The sequence below is a fragment of the Capricornis sumatraensis genome, chromosome 3 (assembly GCF_032405125.1).
Source record: "Capricornis sumatraensis isolate serow.1 chromosome 3, serow.2, whole genome shotgun sequence".
Lineage (NCBI taxonomy): Eukaryota > Metazoa > Chordata > Mammalia > Artiodactyla > Bovidae > Capricornis > Capricornis sumatraensis.
Genome location: NC_091071.1, coordinates 161,758,841 through 161,775,854, shown reverse-complemented (window position 1 = coordinate 161,775,854; position 17,014 = coordinate 161,758,841). Strand labels below are relative to the sequence as shown.

At 40.2% G+C, this 17,014-nt stretch overlaps 1 protein-coding gene across 1 annotated transcript in view; it reads left to right on the top strand.

Annotated features, from left to right (window-relative positions):
• PID1 (phosphotyrosine interaction domain containing 1) overlaps positions 1-17,014 on the top strand; it is a 273,957-nt gene that overhangs the window by 122,368 nt on the left and 134,575 nt on the right. Inside the window, exon 2 of the mRNA XM_068968029.1 lies at positions 1,941-2,087. Within this exon, the coding sequence (XP_068824130.1) occupies positions 1,941-2,087 (147 nt within the window). The remainder of the gene's footprint in view (positions 1-1,940; positions 2,088-17,014) is intronic.

Here is a 17,014-nt window from a genome sequence, read left to right as displayed (position 1 = left end):
TCTGGGGAAGGAAATGGCAACCCACTCCAGTATTCTTGCCTGGGAAATCCCACAGAGGAGCCTGGTGGGCTACAGTACCTGGGGTTGCAGAAAGAGTCGTTGGACGTGGCTTAACAACTAAATAACAATAACAACAACTTGTGTATTCATTTCTTTCAGTCCTGTGTTTATTTCACAGTCCATAACATATTCAGAAATGTCAAGTTGGATGAAGTTGTGAGCTGGTGTATTCCATGATCCCTGGTAGAGATAATTATTTTTATATTTGAGCTGTGATTTTTTTTTTTTCCATTTTATTATCTGAGTTACCTTCCACACATACTTGTAGGACAGCTGTTATGTTTCAATTGATGTTTTAGGTACTTGGGAGACTTCATTAATTAAAACAGTTTCTACTTATATGGTGCTTATATTCTAGTGGATGGTGATAGAATAGTAGTAGAGGGTAGTTGTAGTAGTCTGCTGCTGCTAAGTCGCTTCAGTCATGTCCGACCCTGTGCGACCCCAGAGATGGCAGCCTACCAGGCTCTTCTGTCCCTGGGATTCTCCAGGCAAGAACACTAGAGTGGGTTGCCATTTCCTTCTCCAATGCATGAGACTGAAAAGTGAAAGTGAAGTTGCTCAGTCGTGTCCGACTTCATGACCCCATGGACTGCAGCCCACCAGGCTCCTCCGTCCATGGGATTTTCCAAGCAAGAGTACTGGAGTGGGGTGCCATTGCCTTCTCCGAGTAGTAGTCTAGTAGATGGTAATAAAACACATTTCATAGTGATGATAAGTAGTGATAATAATAAAGCAGGGGGAGGAAATAGTTATGAGGATTTATGTGTACCAAGCTTAGCTCCATAATCTGTGGGGCCCAGTGCAAAATGAAAATCAATGTCCTCCATTCAAAAAGTAGAAACAAGTGCCATTAAAAGTACTAAAAATAAAGCTTTTTTTCTTTTCTTCCATGAATCTCTCTTTGGAATAATTATGGTGGTTTTTCTTTTTAAAGCTTGCTGTTTAATGGTGTTCTAAGTTTAAAGAAAAATTAACTTTCAAATTATTAACATGAATTTGTCATTCATCATTTACTGGGCTCAAGTAAATGAGAAGATAATGGGTAGGAAATGAGATTAGAGCTGCTTCGGGTCCCTGAAGCATGCGTGGGCTTGAAGGCCAGAGTAAGGACTTAGAATTTTTTGATGAGAAGAGGGGAAGACTTGGGGATCTTTGGCAGAAGGGTGACAGCTGATTAGATTTTAGAAGGATTCCCTTAGGCTGCTGTGTGACTAGATTGGAAGCTGCTGTTAATAGACCAAACAAAGATAGTGCCTGAACTGTACGTATAGAAAAACAATGGTGATTAAATGTGGTTAGATTCTGGGTATATTTCAAAGTTAATGCCAATAAGAACTGAATGTAGACTAGATGTTTACTTAGAGTCCTGGCCTAGACAGCAGATAAAATGGTCTGTTGAGAAGCAGCTAATTTTCTAAAGTTCTACAGCCAAGGCATGACGCAAATGAAAAAGGCAGACAACAAAAGTCAAGTACGTGTGTTTTTCATCAGTTCTTTTTCATTATCTCTAGACTTTCCTTCAGATAGCTCCTGTAACATCTTCACTTATTTAGCTGATTTTAGCATGGATTACATATCTAGAATCTCATCCATACGTATCACTTTGGAAGAACCTCTGAGATTAAAGTTCTGGTGAGGCTGCCACTGCCCCACGTTTTCATGGCATAGGAGTGGGTATTGGCTGTCTCCCATAGTTTCATTTTGGTAGTATCCTGACAGATTTTTCTTCCCATTTTACTCAAACCTTTTGGCCTGCCCTAGTAAAAATAGAATTAATAGAACAAAAAGTTTGCTCCTGAGTTTGCTGTGCAATGGCACCTTGTACAATTCCAAATTATTTCACTCTGTTTGGCTTTTTTGTTTGTCCTGCTTTTCAGCACTTTCAGACCATGCTGAAGTCTAAGTTGAATGTCCTAACACTGAAAAAGGAACCTCTGCCAGCAGTCATCTTCCATGAGCCAGAGGCCATCGAGCTGTGCACGACCACGCCCCTGATGAAGACCAGGACTCAGAGTGGCTGCAAGGTAGGGGGCTCATGGGCAGCAGGGAACCTGTTGGTGGGGCAGACAGCAGGATGCACAGCCTTAAGGCACTTGTTTCATAGTGATAACTTTTGTAAAGAGTGAAGATGTCAGACGACTACCAGAATAAGCTCACTGAGTGATGGTAGTATGAATTTATACCCCACTTTATGTTTCTTGGTGATATAACACTCTTCATCATATGGTGGAACACACTAAAGACATGAGTTATACCATGTGTGAATGAAATAGTAATTGCCCCATATTTTCTGTAGCCCTATGGAACGCTGGGTTTGACAAGAAAAATTATGTCCTGAAAGATAATTCCTTAAATAAGATAATATCTTAAGATAATATCTTAAAGACCAAAGAACAGAACAAGTTTCTCAATAGTTGTACTATCTGAATCCTTTGGGGGTAAATTTACATTTTAGTTTTGCTGTAGCTCTTAAAATTTATTCTAGTATTCATGCCTCAGAATCCATTTAAAAAGTGTTTTTCATTTATGTAAACCATAATGCTGACTTGGAAAGAGAAATAGAAATGAAATACATAATTTTGGTAAGTTGTTGGTTTCTTTCTCACATAGTATTCTTTTTTACATGTGTTGATGAATATAGTCATCGCTTTAGAGGTAACAAAGAAAATATCTCATGCATATTTTGTCATCAGAAATTTGTTTTGAGTCCTGAAAGTAAATTAAGGGGCAGGAAAATGCATGTTTGCTTGTGGATTTCTTTTATAACCTCGTAGTACACTCTTTCCCTTATTGCTTTCTGGGTTAGGGAAGCAAAGATCCATTGATCTTTCTCACCAAAATATTCCATCCCCTCCCCAGTGCTTGCATAGTTGTGGTCAGATTGGAGTAAGCCTGAGTGATGGTATTTGCACAAAACCTCACACATGTCCATTCATCGCACAAATACTCTGGGTGTGCTCAGTGTCTGCCTGGCAATGGAGCCCCTACCCAACTCCAGCATCTTTATGGGGCTTAACTGTTCCTTGGAGGAGGAGAGAGGAAACAGTACAGACGAACAAACATTGGCTGATGAGAATGTCAGTCTGTGAAGAACTTGTGGAAGTATCTGCTAGGCAGAGGAAGAAGGAGAGCTAATTCCTGGTCTTGTGCATTTTACACAGAAAAGAATGGGCTGGTGAATGTGGGAACGTGACAGAGTTGTGGTTTGTAGTGGAGTCTTGTGGGGGTCCAGGTATAGGGAGCTTTGATACTATGGCAAGGAGTTTAGATTTGGTTTTAATTTCTAGGAAGAAGTAGCAGAGGGATTCAGGCAAATGAGTTAAATGACTCCATTTGGGAAAAAAAAAATTTAAATGATAACTCTGCTAAGGTGAGCATCGAGCTTCTCAAAAGCAGTGGCCAGTGGCCCTGCTTCAGCAGGGGAGAGTGGCCCCACAGAACTGCCTTTGGTCCCCTTGTATACACTGCTTTTGGTGAACTGATGATGTGAAGGAATTTTAAAACTACTCATTAAATTGTAAAGTGATAAGAAATCAAATTAGGTTATATTTCCTTTAGAGATTTCCTGAAGTCTTTTTGAATTCTGTTCCTGTTGGGGATAGTGGTCCCTCAAAAGCATGATGAAATCAGTAGGAACAAGTATAAGGAGGAGTTTGGTAAAGTCTGCAGGGCATGTTTAAATGGAAGGGAAAATGCAGCTACAGAATAAAAAGACCTAACAATGCAGTCCCAGATACAAAAGAGGAATATGTGTGTGTGTGTGTGTGTGTGTGTGTGTGTGTGTATGTGGTGGTGGGGGAGGGAGAAAGAGGAATAATTGCTAGGATAATATAACATTTCTAGTAAGAAATATAGGGTTCCAGATTCACGGAGTAATTTTTCTTTCTATGCATTCTTTAGATCATGTTCATTTATTTTACTTCTAGAGGGATGTTGAAAAAGACACAGAAGGGATTGAGAAGAGCATGTCAAAGAGAGTGAGCATTGCCCAGGCATTGGTCTATGGGGCTATTTAGACAAAGAGAAGTCAGCAGTGATTTCAGCTGGATGCAGGGAAGAACTTATGCATTCAAGGTGAAAACCACGTTCCACTGGGCTATAAAAAATTTATGACCTCTCCAGCCCTAGAAATCTTGAAGAGGAGATTCCAGGTGCAGATAATCATAATCCTAGAATCGGGCATCTGGGTCAACACCTCTTGAGGTATTTTCCAGCTTTTTTATTCTGTTTCAAGGATGAAAACCTCTAATGTATCCTTCTTTAGACTGCGCACTTGAATTCACTTTACATATTTAAATTTTAGCTGCAAATATACTGGAGTCTCAGCCTTTCATTCTCAGGGACAATGTCACCTTTGTGTTCAGAGTCATAGTCTTTGGTTCCAAAACAACAAAACAAAGTTAGATTTTTGAGCCTTGAAAGTTTGATTTAAAATCTTCAGACCTCCCTCATTATTTTTTTTTTATTTTCCAGATCATCCAGGGAACAAAGTGTAGTGTTTCCTCTCTGATTCTTGCGACTAACTTAGCTCCCAAAATGCCAGCTGCAGAAGGATCTCCCTCCCGGGCTCCGGCCTGCCAGGCATAATGAGCACAATGTAGCCAGGGCCCAGCTGCAGAGCCGGGACCCTCCTTCCTCCACACAGTGCTGGTTCTTTTTGCCTCACAGATCTCAAGTTGTGCCTGCATAACTTTAGGTTTGGGGAGGGACAGAGGCAGGAGGAAGCAAAGGAAAGGGGAGTTGCAGAGGGATTCTGGTGAGCGAGGTCAAGGCCCTGGCTCTTCTCAGATTTCCCATTTCCCTCTGATCTGTATTCTCCGTGGGTCCTTGGCGGGATGACCCTGCCAGGCTATTCATGTTGCGGGCAGCTGGGTCTTTGTATATTCTCCTCCCTTGCTGCCACTTTTTTTTTTCTTTCTGGAGTGGAGTTATTTAACTGTACGATCCACTGCATACCATTAAGATGCTTGTTGGAGCTGTTCCGAGTGTCAGATGCTTGTGTCTGATTTTGCAGCGGAGACAATGGCTTATCTTGCCTGCCTTTGCCTGTCTAAACAGGGGGATCCTAGATGGCTTTGGCTTGTTAGCAAACATTTATTTAATTAAAAGTATTGGAAACCTACTGTGTGCGTGGAATTGTGGAGAAAGGAGTCAAAGTAGGTGTTGTGAGTGAGTAGGTGGCTCAGGGATAAAGAATCCGTCTGCAAATCTGCCTTCCTGATCCCTGGGTCCAGGAAGATTCCCTGGAGGAGGGAATGTCAACCCACTCCAGCATTCTTGCCTGGAAAATCCCATGGATAGAGGAGCCTGGTGGACTATAGTCCATGGGGTCACATGACTGAATGACTGAGCACTCTCACACACATTTAAATTATTAACTTGCACAAAGCAATTTATAGTCAAGCAGAAGGAATAAGATGAATGCCCGAATAAATTGCGAGTGCTTCCAATACTTATGAGTATGTCAGAAACCCCTGGATAGTAGATCTCTGAACCATCTTTCCAAAGAGTTTGATTTGGGCACTCAGCTTACTGGTGGGGAGCAGGAGCATGCACTTTAGAATAGACCAGGTAATTTACATGAAAGTGGTGATTGGACGTGCTTTGTGCTTGAAGACCTGAACCACAGAGAAGGGAGTGATCATAGCAACTAAGTGAATGGAGATGCAGTGAGGAAGTGGGAGATGTGGGGAAATGGGGGCAGTTTAGCACATCTAATAACATTTATCTTTTATTTAAAATGTTTTATAAAGTATGTGATTGGTGGTCATTTCTAACAAAGGAAATAGCATGGAAGAGAAATACCAAGAGAAGATATATGGGAAAAGATGCAAGAAGGAAAAGCAGGAAAATTAAAAGTTATTTACATAGGGCTCCTGTTTGAGTCTGGATCTGTCTGCCTTTGGGTTTCCCAGATGGCTCAGTGGGTAAAGAAACCACATGCAATGCAGGAGACTTAGGAGACGTGGGTTTGATCCCTGGGTCGGGAAGGTCCCCTGGAGGAGGGCATGGCAACCCATGCCAGTATTCTTGCCTGGAGAATCCCATGGCAGGGAGGAACCCTGCCCATAGGGTCGCAAAGAGTCAGACATCACTGAAGTGACTGAGCATGAATGCACTGTCTGCCTTTGTTCTGGATTTACCTGTTTGTCTTATTCTATACCCGTTCCGCATCTCAGGAAGGAGCCAAGGTCCTGAGCTAGGTCTTGAGGGATGGTCTCCCGAGGGAATGCTCTTCTTAGCCACATATGGCCTTTGGGAGTTGCTAGTGAACAGAGCTGATTGAGCATATGTTTCTTTCCACTCCCTCCCTTTCCATCCCCTGTTGTTGATGCTGAGGGTGCCCTTGACTTCATTTACAGCTTGGTAGCTGTCCAGCTGCCCCATCCCTTTATTCTTCACCGAAGGCCCTGCCAACATTTCACCTGAGTCTGCTCTCCAGGTGATGCTATGTTTTCCAAATCTTGCCTCCTCCTGAATGAGGCACTTGGCCTGACATTTTCTCAATTATGAGAGCAGAAACAAACTAGTCTCCAGGAAGGAATTCAGTTCAGTTCAGTTGAGTTGCTCAGTCGTGTCTGACTCTTTGCGACCCCATGAATCGCAGCACGCCAGGCCTCCCTGTTCATCACCATCTCCCGGAGTTCACTCAGACTCAAGTCCATCGAGTCCGTGATGCCATCCAGCCATCTCATCCTTGGTCGTCCCTTTCTCCTACTGCCCCCAATCCCTCCCAGCATCAGAGTCTTTTCCAATGAGTCAACTCTTCGCATGAGGTGGCCAAAGTACTGGAGTTTCAGCTTCAGCATCATTCCCTCCAAAGAAATCCCAGGGCTGATCTCCTTCAGAATGGACTGATTGGATCTCCTTGCAGTCCAAGGGACTCTCAAGAGTCTTCTCCAACACCACAGTTCAAAAGAATCAATTCTTCGGTGCTCAGCCTTCTTCACAGTCCAACTCTCACATCCATACATGACCACAGGAAAAACCATAGCCTTGACTAGACGGACCTTAGTCAGCAAAGTAATGTCCCTGCTTTTGAATATGCTATCTAGGTTGGAATTAGTGATTCACAAACCATGACTGTTTTTACTTTACTCTCTGAGATTTCTGTGTTCTGGATTGTCAGTGGTAGTCCCTTGGCTCTAAGAAAGAATGTGATTGATTTATAGTTTCCTGGGACAGGGAGGAGTTTCTGAACTGAGGGCATGGCAGGAAGTCCTCAACTTCCTCAACGCCTACCATTTTGTGCACTTGTGAAATGGCCAGTTTGAGAAGTGGCCTCGAGCTGTCCTGCTTATCTTGTGCTGTGCTGTGCTTAGTTGCTCAGTTGTGTCCAACTCTTTGTGACCCTGTGGGCTGTAGCCTGCCAGGCTCCTCTCCTAACTTGAATTTAAATATATTTAAAATTAGCATTATAATGTATCTACTTTCTACACATATTTTGTATTTATTAGATCAGTCATGTATTTCATTAGAAATATAGTCATATTTTCTTACTTTACACATGAACAGAAGGAAAAAACATTGATTATATTATTATCTTCATCAAATGCATTTTGTAGCCCTATTTTGGTATAGGTCATTTTGGACATGGGAACCTAAATATGTCAATTATACAGACTTTTGTTCTGCAAAATAAGTTTCTGATTGAGATACGAAGGTAGAATACGAATAAAATAAAGAATAGTGATATATGAAGTGAGAGTTGGGCCCTTGGTCTTTATGGTTTTTTTTCCCCTCCATATTCAGAGTGGATGTTATCTAAGTCTAATTTATTTTCTCTTCATTCTTTCTCATAGTTCCCTGTAAGCAAATCAAAGCTCAGTTACTTCTGCTTGTCTCTCCAAATGGAGAAGGGTAAAAGGTGATAGGAGGTTATAGTTTGTTGGTTTGTATCAACAAGCTTTTATTTTTCTGTAATTTTTACTTTTGTTGATTTGTAAATTTTCTGACTTTCTCCTTCCCTCCCTTCCTTCTCCCCTCCTCCCTTCCTTTCTTCCTTATTTTCTTCTCTCATTTCCTCTTTCATCCATAAGAATATATTGCACACCCTCAGGATGTTCTGTGTATTCATAGAGACACAAAGATAAACAATGGTATTGGATGCTTCATGCTGAAATAACAGGAAATGTAATCCAAATTGACTTGATTCATTGACATTGATTTGCTTTTGAATCTGCAAGTTCCAGAAGAAAGGAAGAAGGCAAGAGATGCTAGAGAGGGGACAAAATTGTCCACTGCAAAAAGTTACCCAGGGATAATGACCTGCAAGGAGGCACATATACTCTGCAGGAGGGGTGGTGGCAGTTGGTGATAAAGGCCGAGTCCTCAGGTTGCCGAGTAAATGCTGCTTTTTCCTCCATGTTATAGCCCGTTTTATTTCCTTGGTTTCTAATGGAGGATGTTTCTTTGCAGATAGGATCAGCCTCAGTATGTGTACAGGCTACTCTCTTGGGCTTCTCTCGCCAGCTGTCATAAATGGCCATCAGCTGCCACGTGGTTTGGCCTTCTGCACTGAGAGGCTTTCACCTTGCTGGTGGGGAGGGTGTTTTCATTCCCTGGCGAAACTCTGGATCCCCCTTTTTAGTCCAGGTTTCTAATTTTGGCAGCCCATTAGTCAAGGTTAGAAAAGAGAAAGAGAGTCAGGGTTTCAAAAGTGATCATGGGTTCAAGCTTATGGAATTTGGGATATCTGTGGGACCACAAGTGGCAACACCCAAAAGGTGCTGTGTTAAATGGGTTTGGAGCTTCATGGATGCCTTGAGGGTGTTGTTATGGAGAATGGGGATGGGAGTGAGACAGGCATGCAGAAATACAAACTTACACACATCATCACACTTGGTTTTTTTGACTGAAGAGATTATTTATTCCATGACTTTTCTTTGGCAGAATCCGATATGGTGTTCCCATCTTTATGCACACACTCTTTTGGGCTTAAATCCACTATTTCAGACCTCTCGGCATGCAATGTGCAGGAGAGGGTCTCATGTTGAATTCATTGAGTCAAAAACCCTACCAGTTATACCACCAAAAAAGAAAAATGCTGCCACTAATTATTGTATGATGCCAGCAACCTAGATAGCATATTCAAAAGCAGGGACATTACTTTGCCAACTAATGTCCGTCTAGTCAAGGCTATGGTTTTTCCAGTAGTCATGTATGGATGTGAGAGTTGGACTGTGAAGAAAGCTGAGCGCTGAAGAATTGATGCTTTTGAACTGTGGTGTTGGAGAAGACTCTTGAGAGTCCCTTGGACTGCAAGGAGATCCAACCAGTCCATTCTGAAGGAGATCAGCCCTGGGATTTCTTTGGAGGGAATGATGCTAAAGCTGAAACTCCAGTACTTTGGCTACCTCACACGAAGAGTTGACTCATTGGAAAAGACTCTGATGCTGGGAGGGATTGGGGGCAGGAGGAGAAGGGGCCGACAGAGGATGAGATGGCTGGATGGCATCACCGACTCAATGGACTTGAATCTGAGTGAACTCCAGGAGTTGATGATGGACAGGGAGGCCTGGCGTGCTGCGATTCATGGGGTCGCAAAGAGTCGGACACGACTGAGCGACTGAACTGAACTGAATTGACAGTAATACATGTTCATCTTTTGGGTTTTTAAAACATGAAAACAACAGCTACCTTAGACTGGATTAAATATATAAGCACCAGTAACAATAATAACACATTGTGCATGACTGGGTGGACCAAGCACTGTTCTGAGTGCTTTTCATGATTAACACATTTCATCTTCACAAGCATCCAATGAGTAGAGACTAGTGTATAATCACACAGTTTAAGGATGCAGGAGAGAAAGAAGAATCACTGGGAAAGGAGCACCAGGAACACAAAAGGATACTCTCCTCCCCACCAGGCACTGACTCCTCTTCAGCCTTTTTCTTACTTCATCCTGCACACACCTCCCAGGTGCTCTCCTTACCACCTTGTTCAGCTCTCAGACACATCAGAAAGAAAAATGGATATAGCTCTGGTAACAGCTGAAAACCCTGTATGTTGTTTTAGGGTTGGTCTCTCTACATATGTTCAAGATACAGGCTACTTCTGCTGTGATACTTAGTGTGGAGGGATATTTCATTTATGGTTTTAATGTAAACTTTTTGACTGCAAGTCCCAACTTATGACTTTGAGTTCTGTACTTTGGTCTTCCCAGTGACAACTATGGTGACTTCAACAAAGTTGTCCATCTTTCATGAGCTCACTTTTGTTATATGGTGGCTAAAATCTTTTCATCCTGGAAAGTGTCTTTACTTGTGCTAATGAAAGTGTTTAGGATAGAGATTATCGTTCTGCGTGAATGCCTGTTGAGTAGAATGGCAGACTTCTTTATGAGGTTCTTCTTTCCCATGATTGATTTGTCCCATTAAGGGCTTCTCTGGGGATCCTTATACCTTCAAACTATTTATTTCCTGCTGCCTCCCACACTGAGAGCTGTGGCTGAAAATGACCATTTTACTCTAGGGAACCAGATTTGACATTGCAGCTTAACCTTTGTTTAATGTCAAAGATGGTATCTTGCTATATTTCTGAATTTTTAATGTTGCTGCCTGCTTTACTTCTTGGCTTTAAAAACTCTTGGGAAATCAGCAAAGATATATTAGTGAAAATGGGAAAATAATCTACATTGAAAGAAATTATAATATTTTTGCTCTACAATACTATGTAAAACATGCGGCTATTAAAAAATTTTTGTACAAATGGTCCTGCTGAGAAAAATGCTCATAAGGTATTAAATAAATTTAAAAAGCTGCTTGTAAATTGTTTTTAGATCCTATTTTAGTAAAAAAAGTAAAAATAAAATAATTATATTCAAATATTCATAATAGAAGGATCACACTCAAATATGAACAGAAATGATCCCTGGATAGTCAGATTATAGGTAAAACTTTTGATTTTCTTATTTTTTGCATTTTATAAATTTTCAACAATGAATAAATATTGCTTTCGTTATTGGCTTTTAAGCATAGTTATTAAATTAATAATTATTTTAACAATTTAAATAAATTGTTAATTTATTTAATTAAACAATTAAATGAAAGTAATTAACTGGGTGAGAAGGCCACCTGGAAAATTATCTTTAAGCAACTCCATTCTCCTTGGAGCATTTGGAAAAGAGTTCCCTCTATGTCACCAACTTAGACATTAGTTTCTTCTCTTTGCCCAGGTAAGAATTTCCTTAGCTTCAGGGTAAGTGACATTTTTCCATCTAACATGTGGATTCTCCAGTGGCGTGTTTGGCATAATAATTGTAAGTCCTACTCACATGCATTTGCAAGGATGGAGTGCTTGGTTTCCTCAGAGCTGCTGGGTAGCAGTCTTAGTACCTGAAACTGCAGAAATTTATTCTTCACAGTTCCGGAGGTCAGAAGTTCACAATCAGCATCACTGGGCAGAAACCACTGTGTTAGCAATTCCATGGTCCCTCTGGAGGCCCTCCAGGAAAATCCACTCCTTGCCTCTCCCAATCTGTGATGACAACAGGCATTCCTTGGCTTGTGGCCACATCACTCCAGTCACTGCCTCCATGGCGACACTGCTTTCTCCTCTTCTGCCTGTATCAAATCTCCCTCTGCCTTATAAAGACATATGTGGTCAGAAGTAGAACCCACAAGACCATCCAGGATCACCGCCCCCACCCCCCGCCCCACATTTCAAGATTCTTAATGTATTCAAATCTACAAAGACTCTTTTTCCTTTTAAAGTAACATTTATAGGTTCTAGAGATTAGGACCTAAATATCTTTGTGTGTGCTCACTCAGTCATGTTCAAATCTTTGTGGCCACACGGACTGTAGCCCACTGGGCTCCTCTGTGGAATTTCCCAGGAAAGAATACTGGAGTGGGTTGTCATTTCCTACTCTAGGGGATCTTCCCAACCCAGGTATCAAATCTATGTCTCTTGCCTCTCCTGCATTGGCAGGTGGATTCTTTACCACTAGCACCACTATAGATTCCTCCCTTATAAATGGGGAATTTCAGAAATGTAAGAACTTACAGGCAAAAATGTAATGCTCAAAGTTATAAGTTGTTTAGGTTAACTTTATTCTCTCTTGGGCCTAAGAAGACTCTTTCATTGAAATTCAGAAAGCTAGTTAAAAAAATAGAGAGATGAAGAGAGTTACTCCTATATTGGGGCACATTTCTTTGATGATTGTGCTTCCTTAATCAATATTTCTGAAAAAGGCAGTTCTATTTCCAATTTTTAAAGGAATCTCCACACTGTTCTCCATAGTGGCTGTACTAGCAGCAATCCCACTGCTGGGCATACACACCGAGGAAAGAGACATGTGTACCCCAGTGTTTATCACAGCACTGTTTATAATAGCCAGGACGTAGAAGCAACCTAGATGTCCATCAGCAGATGAATGGATAAGAAAGCTGTGGTACATATACACAATGGAGTATTACTCAGCCATTAAAAAGAATACATTTGAATCAGTTCTAATGAGGTGGATAAAACTGGAGCCAATTATACAGAGTGAAGTAAGCCAGAAAGAAAAACACCAATATGGTATACTAACACATATATATGGAATTTAGAAAGATGGTAATGATAACCCTGTATGCCAGGCAGCAAAGAGACACAGATATATAGAACAGACTTTTGGACTCTGTGGGAGAGGGAGAGGGTGGGATGATTTGGGAGAATGGTATTGAAACATGTATAATATCATGTAAGAAATGAATAGCCTGTCTAGGTTCGATGCATGATACAGGATGCTTGGGGATGGTGCACTGGGATGACCCAGAGAGATGGTATGGGGATGGAGCGGGGTTCATGTTTGGGAACTCATGAACACCCGTGGTGGAATTATGTTGATGTATGGCAAAACTAATACAGTATTGTAAAGTAAAATAAAAAATATATAAAAAAAGAAAAGAAAAGAAAAATTTCTGAAAAAGAAGAGATGTCTTAACATTTAAATGAAATCAGATTTTTTACAGAAACTTGTGAGCATTTGTAATTTGTTATGGTTCAGTGTTGTATGTTAAACACTGTTTGTTTAAAAAAAAAAAAAAAGTCCGCGATTCTGCCACAGGGAGTGAGAACAGTGTTTTTTCTAGATTCCCAACAAAGCTTTAAAGATAATTTTGAAAATTATTCAGAAGCTATCATCACTATAATGTGTGTGTCTGAGAGAAGTATCTTGTTATGAAGTTATTTTTTCCCTCATGGTTTCCTCATTAGATGGTTTGTCTTTGAAACAATTTGTTGGTTTAGTTCTGAAAATTTAGCTTAATCATTATGTGAATATAGGGTTCATTTAGTCAGAAAACATTTTAATTATTCTGCATGTTTCCTTGGGTTAATTCTGTGGATAAAATATAGTTCCTCTGTGGTAGACTTCATCTGTTAAGGCAAAATACAGAAGCATCACACAGAAAACCAATTAAGTTGGCAAAAACTCATTAATAATATGCTTTATGGTTTCTTTCCCACAGAGTTGTACTACTTGTTAGAGGTGGTTGCAAGCTTATGATAATTTCAAAAGTAAAATCTACTTTATACAAATATAATGCTCAAGTATAAGTAGTTAATGTTTAAAAGATGTTCTCATCTTTATATATATTTATATACATTTATATACATTTTCTGCTGTGTTTTATTCACCTTTTACATTCAAGGTGTCTCTAATGAGGAAATGAAATGTTACAGCAATAGTCAACCTGATACTCTAGGATTAGTTTAATTGATTGTTTGTTAAATGGAAAATGAGCATTAAATAAGGAAGCATTAGACTATATAGGGCTTCCCTGGTGGCTCAGTGGTAAAGAATCTACTTACGATGCCGCGGATTTGAGTTTGATCCCTGGGTCGGGAAGATTCCCTGGAGAAGGAAATGACTACCCACTCCAGTCTTCTTGCCTGGGAAATCCCCTGGACAGTGGCGCCTGATGGGCTACAGTCCATGGGGTCACAAGAGTTAGACATGACTTAGTGACCTAACTACCACCCAGACTATATAGACTGTGAATATAATCTCATAAAGCCTGAAATTTCTTTGTTAGTGATTTTTTTGCCTTAAATTAAAAATGTTTATCAAAGCATTATCTATATAGATAAAACCTTAGATAATGATGAAAATGGAACATAAAATATTTTTAACTGCCTTCTTTATCCTTCCCTCACACCCAAGTCCTGCTTAAAGGAAAATGATAATTATTTCAGTGGTTTGTTCTTATTTTTACCTTCATATTTTACATACTATGTTTTCATCCATTTTAGATATCTTCTGTCTGTTCAGGAAGGTAAAATTCTAGGCTCTAATAACCCTACCAACTTTCCTTCCTCCATCTTCCTATTTACTTCTGAAATTTTAGTTTATTCAAATAGGTGTGTAATAACTAAAATACCCATCATTATACCCTGATTGTATTTAATACATTTTTATAAAATCTTATATTGAAGTACAGTTGTGTTAGTTTCAAATGTACAGCAAAGTGGTTCAGTTATACATATATGTCTATTTATTTTTTTCTCATTTTTCTTTGAATTAAAAATTTACAAGTTTAAAGTTGGCATAGTTTGATATGGGTTTCCCAAATGGCCCAGTGGTAAAGAATCTACCTGCCAATGCAGGAGACACAGGAGTGGTGGGTTTGATCCCTGGGTCAGGAAGATCCCCAGGAGCAGGAAATAGTAACCGTTTGCAGTCTTATTGCCTGAGAAATCCCACGGACAGAGGAGCCTGGCGGACTACAGGCTATGGGGTCACACAGAGTAGGACGCAACTGGGCAACTAAGTATACACACGTAATTTGATATACATTTATACTTAATTTTCACTAAATACTGTGTCAGATTTGGCATATACTATCAATATGTTAACTCAACTAGTAATTATAGAGGTTCTGTAAATCTTTTTAATCTTCTCCTAGGAGTCTCACCCAGAGTCCTTTGTCCTGCATCAGACTAGACTATTTGTTTCTGAGCAACCTTCTTGCTGTAAATCTGGGACTTCTCTCTTCTGTGGCAGATACTCTTCCGTTTTCTCCCCTGCTTTTAAGAAATGATACCTTTGCTTTTCTAGAGCACATATTAAGAAATAAAAATTGTGTGCCTTGTATGTCTGAAATTTTTTTTATTCTGCCCTCACCTTTCGGAAAATTTGACTGGATATAGGAACATAAATTAGAAATAATTTCAGATTTAGATTGTGAAGGCACTGTCCCTTTATTTCGCTGTCTTCTGTGTCTTGGTGTAAAATGTCCACCCCCACCAAATCATTTAATTGGAAGGTGGTGGGTCTTTACAATTTGGAGACTCCTATTTCTTTTCAATTTGGAGACTCTTTTACTTAAGTAAAATTTCTATTTCCTCTCTTAGTTTTGGAACCATTTGAGAAATAAGAAATAATATAGGTAGATTAGATGAAAACATCAGTTTTGTAAAACTTGCTTGGAAGGATGGAGTTTGGATGTATAGGTTCACTGGGTTTTCTAAAGTTTTTAAATCTTGCTGGAACCTCTGGTATCTTATTCTACTCTCCCCCATTCATTTTGTTCTTATGACTTAAAAATGTTCATTATGATCAATTTAGTGGAGTTTAGAAATGACATAAATATTCAATGCCTGCCCACCATCTTTATCTCAAAATCCTCTCTGAATTGTTAAACCCTCTCTGAGTTGCTAAGTTTCACTGTTTAAACTTTTCTTATTTTATATTTTTATCTAAAATAGAAAGGGTGATTCTTAGCTTACTTTTAGGTTTAAGGAGATATTTATAAAGTACTTTGAACTTTTCCCAAGAGCAGGGCTGTATAAATAAAGTAGCATTGTTATTCAAATACAGCTCCCCTTGATTTGAATGGAAAGGTCAATGAACTACAGACAAAATGGTGGCAAATGAGGTAAAGATGTTATAGTGGCAATAAATTACCCGAATTATAGAAAGGTCATAAACTGTACTCTTAAATAGGAACAGCTATTTCTTATTACATCTCTGAGTATTTCAACTCCCAATTACCAGCAAGTAAATTATAAAAACCACTGTGACAGCAGGTGCAGATGTGTTCCTTGGTGTGCTGGCTGTTCATGTCTTTGTTTTTACTGAAAATATTATACGTTCATTTCTTGGCAGGAGAAATGATGTCTAGGCTTCCGTGCATACTGAGTTCTGTAAGTGAGGCATTAGTCAGTTGGCGTTTATGAGTCACCAGTCATTTTCATAAGCCAAATCCAGGAATTATAAAATAATTTACTCAGGAAGTAATGGGGATAAATGAAGTTTATCATCCTGGGAAACAGGAAAGCTACCTTGTGAGCTAATGATCCTACTGAAATGAAGTTTTCCCCCCGCTGTTGATGGATGACTCCGTTGTCTTTAAAACTGGTTTTTGTGACACTTATGAGCAGTGTTCCAAGTCTCAGTTGCCACCATCTAGCTGTAGCTGTAGTATGTGGTGGGGCAGGACAAGTGCTGTCTGCTGTCATAGAGACATCTTCCTGTTAGTTTTTGTTTTGTTTGGTGTGTGCTTGGTCGTGTCCGACTCCACGATCCCGTGGGCTAAGGCTCACCAGGCTTCTCTGTCTGTGGGATTTTACAGGCAGGAATACTGGAGTAGGTTGCCATTCCCTTCTCCAGGGGATTTGACCCCTAGATCGAATCTGTGTCTCTTGCTGCACTGTTCATGGTATGGTACCAAGCAGGAGTCTACTTTTCCCCTTGGAGCGCTTGCCAGTTCACTCAGAGCTCACCTTACTTGTGTCCGAGTCCCTGCTCTGCTCTCTGTCCTCATTCTCATTCCAAAGTGACCTAAAATCCTTTAATTCTTTTTCTCTTCTTTACAGCCACATCCTCCAAGGGACCTGGCTTACAGGGAACTTTGGGGGTTAGGGGACAACCACAGTAGGCTTGGTGGCTCGGCAGTAAAGAATCTTCCTGCCGAGCAGTAGACGTGGGTTTGATCCCTAGGTTGGGAAAATCCTCTGGAGG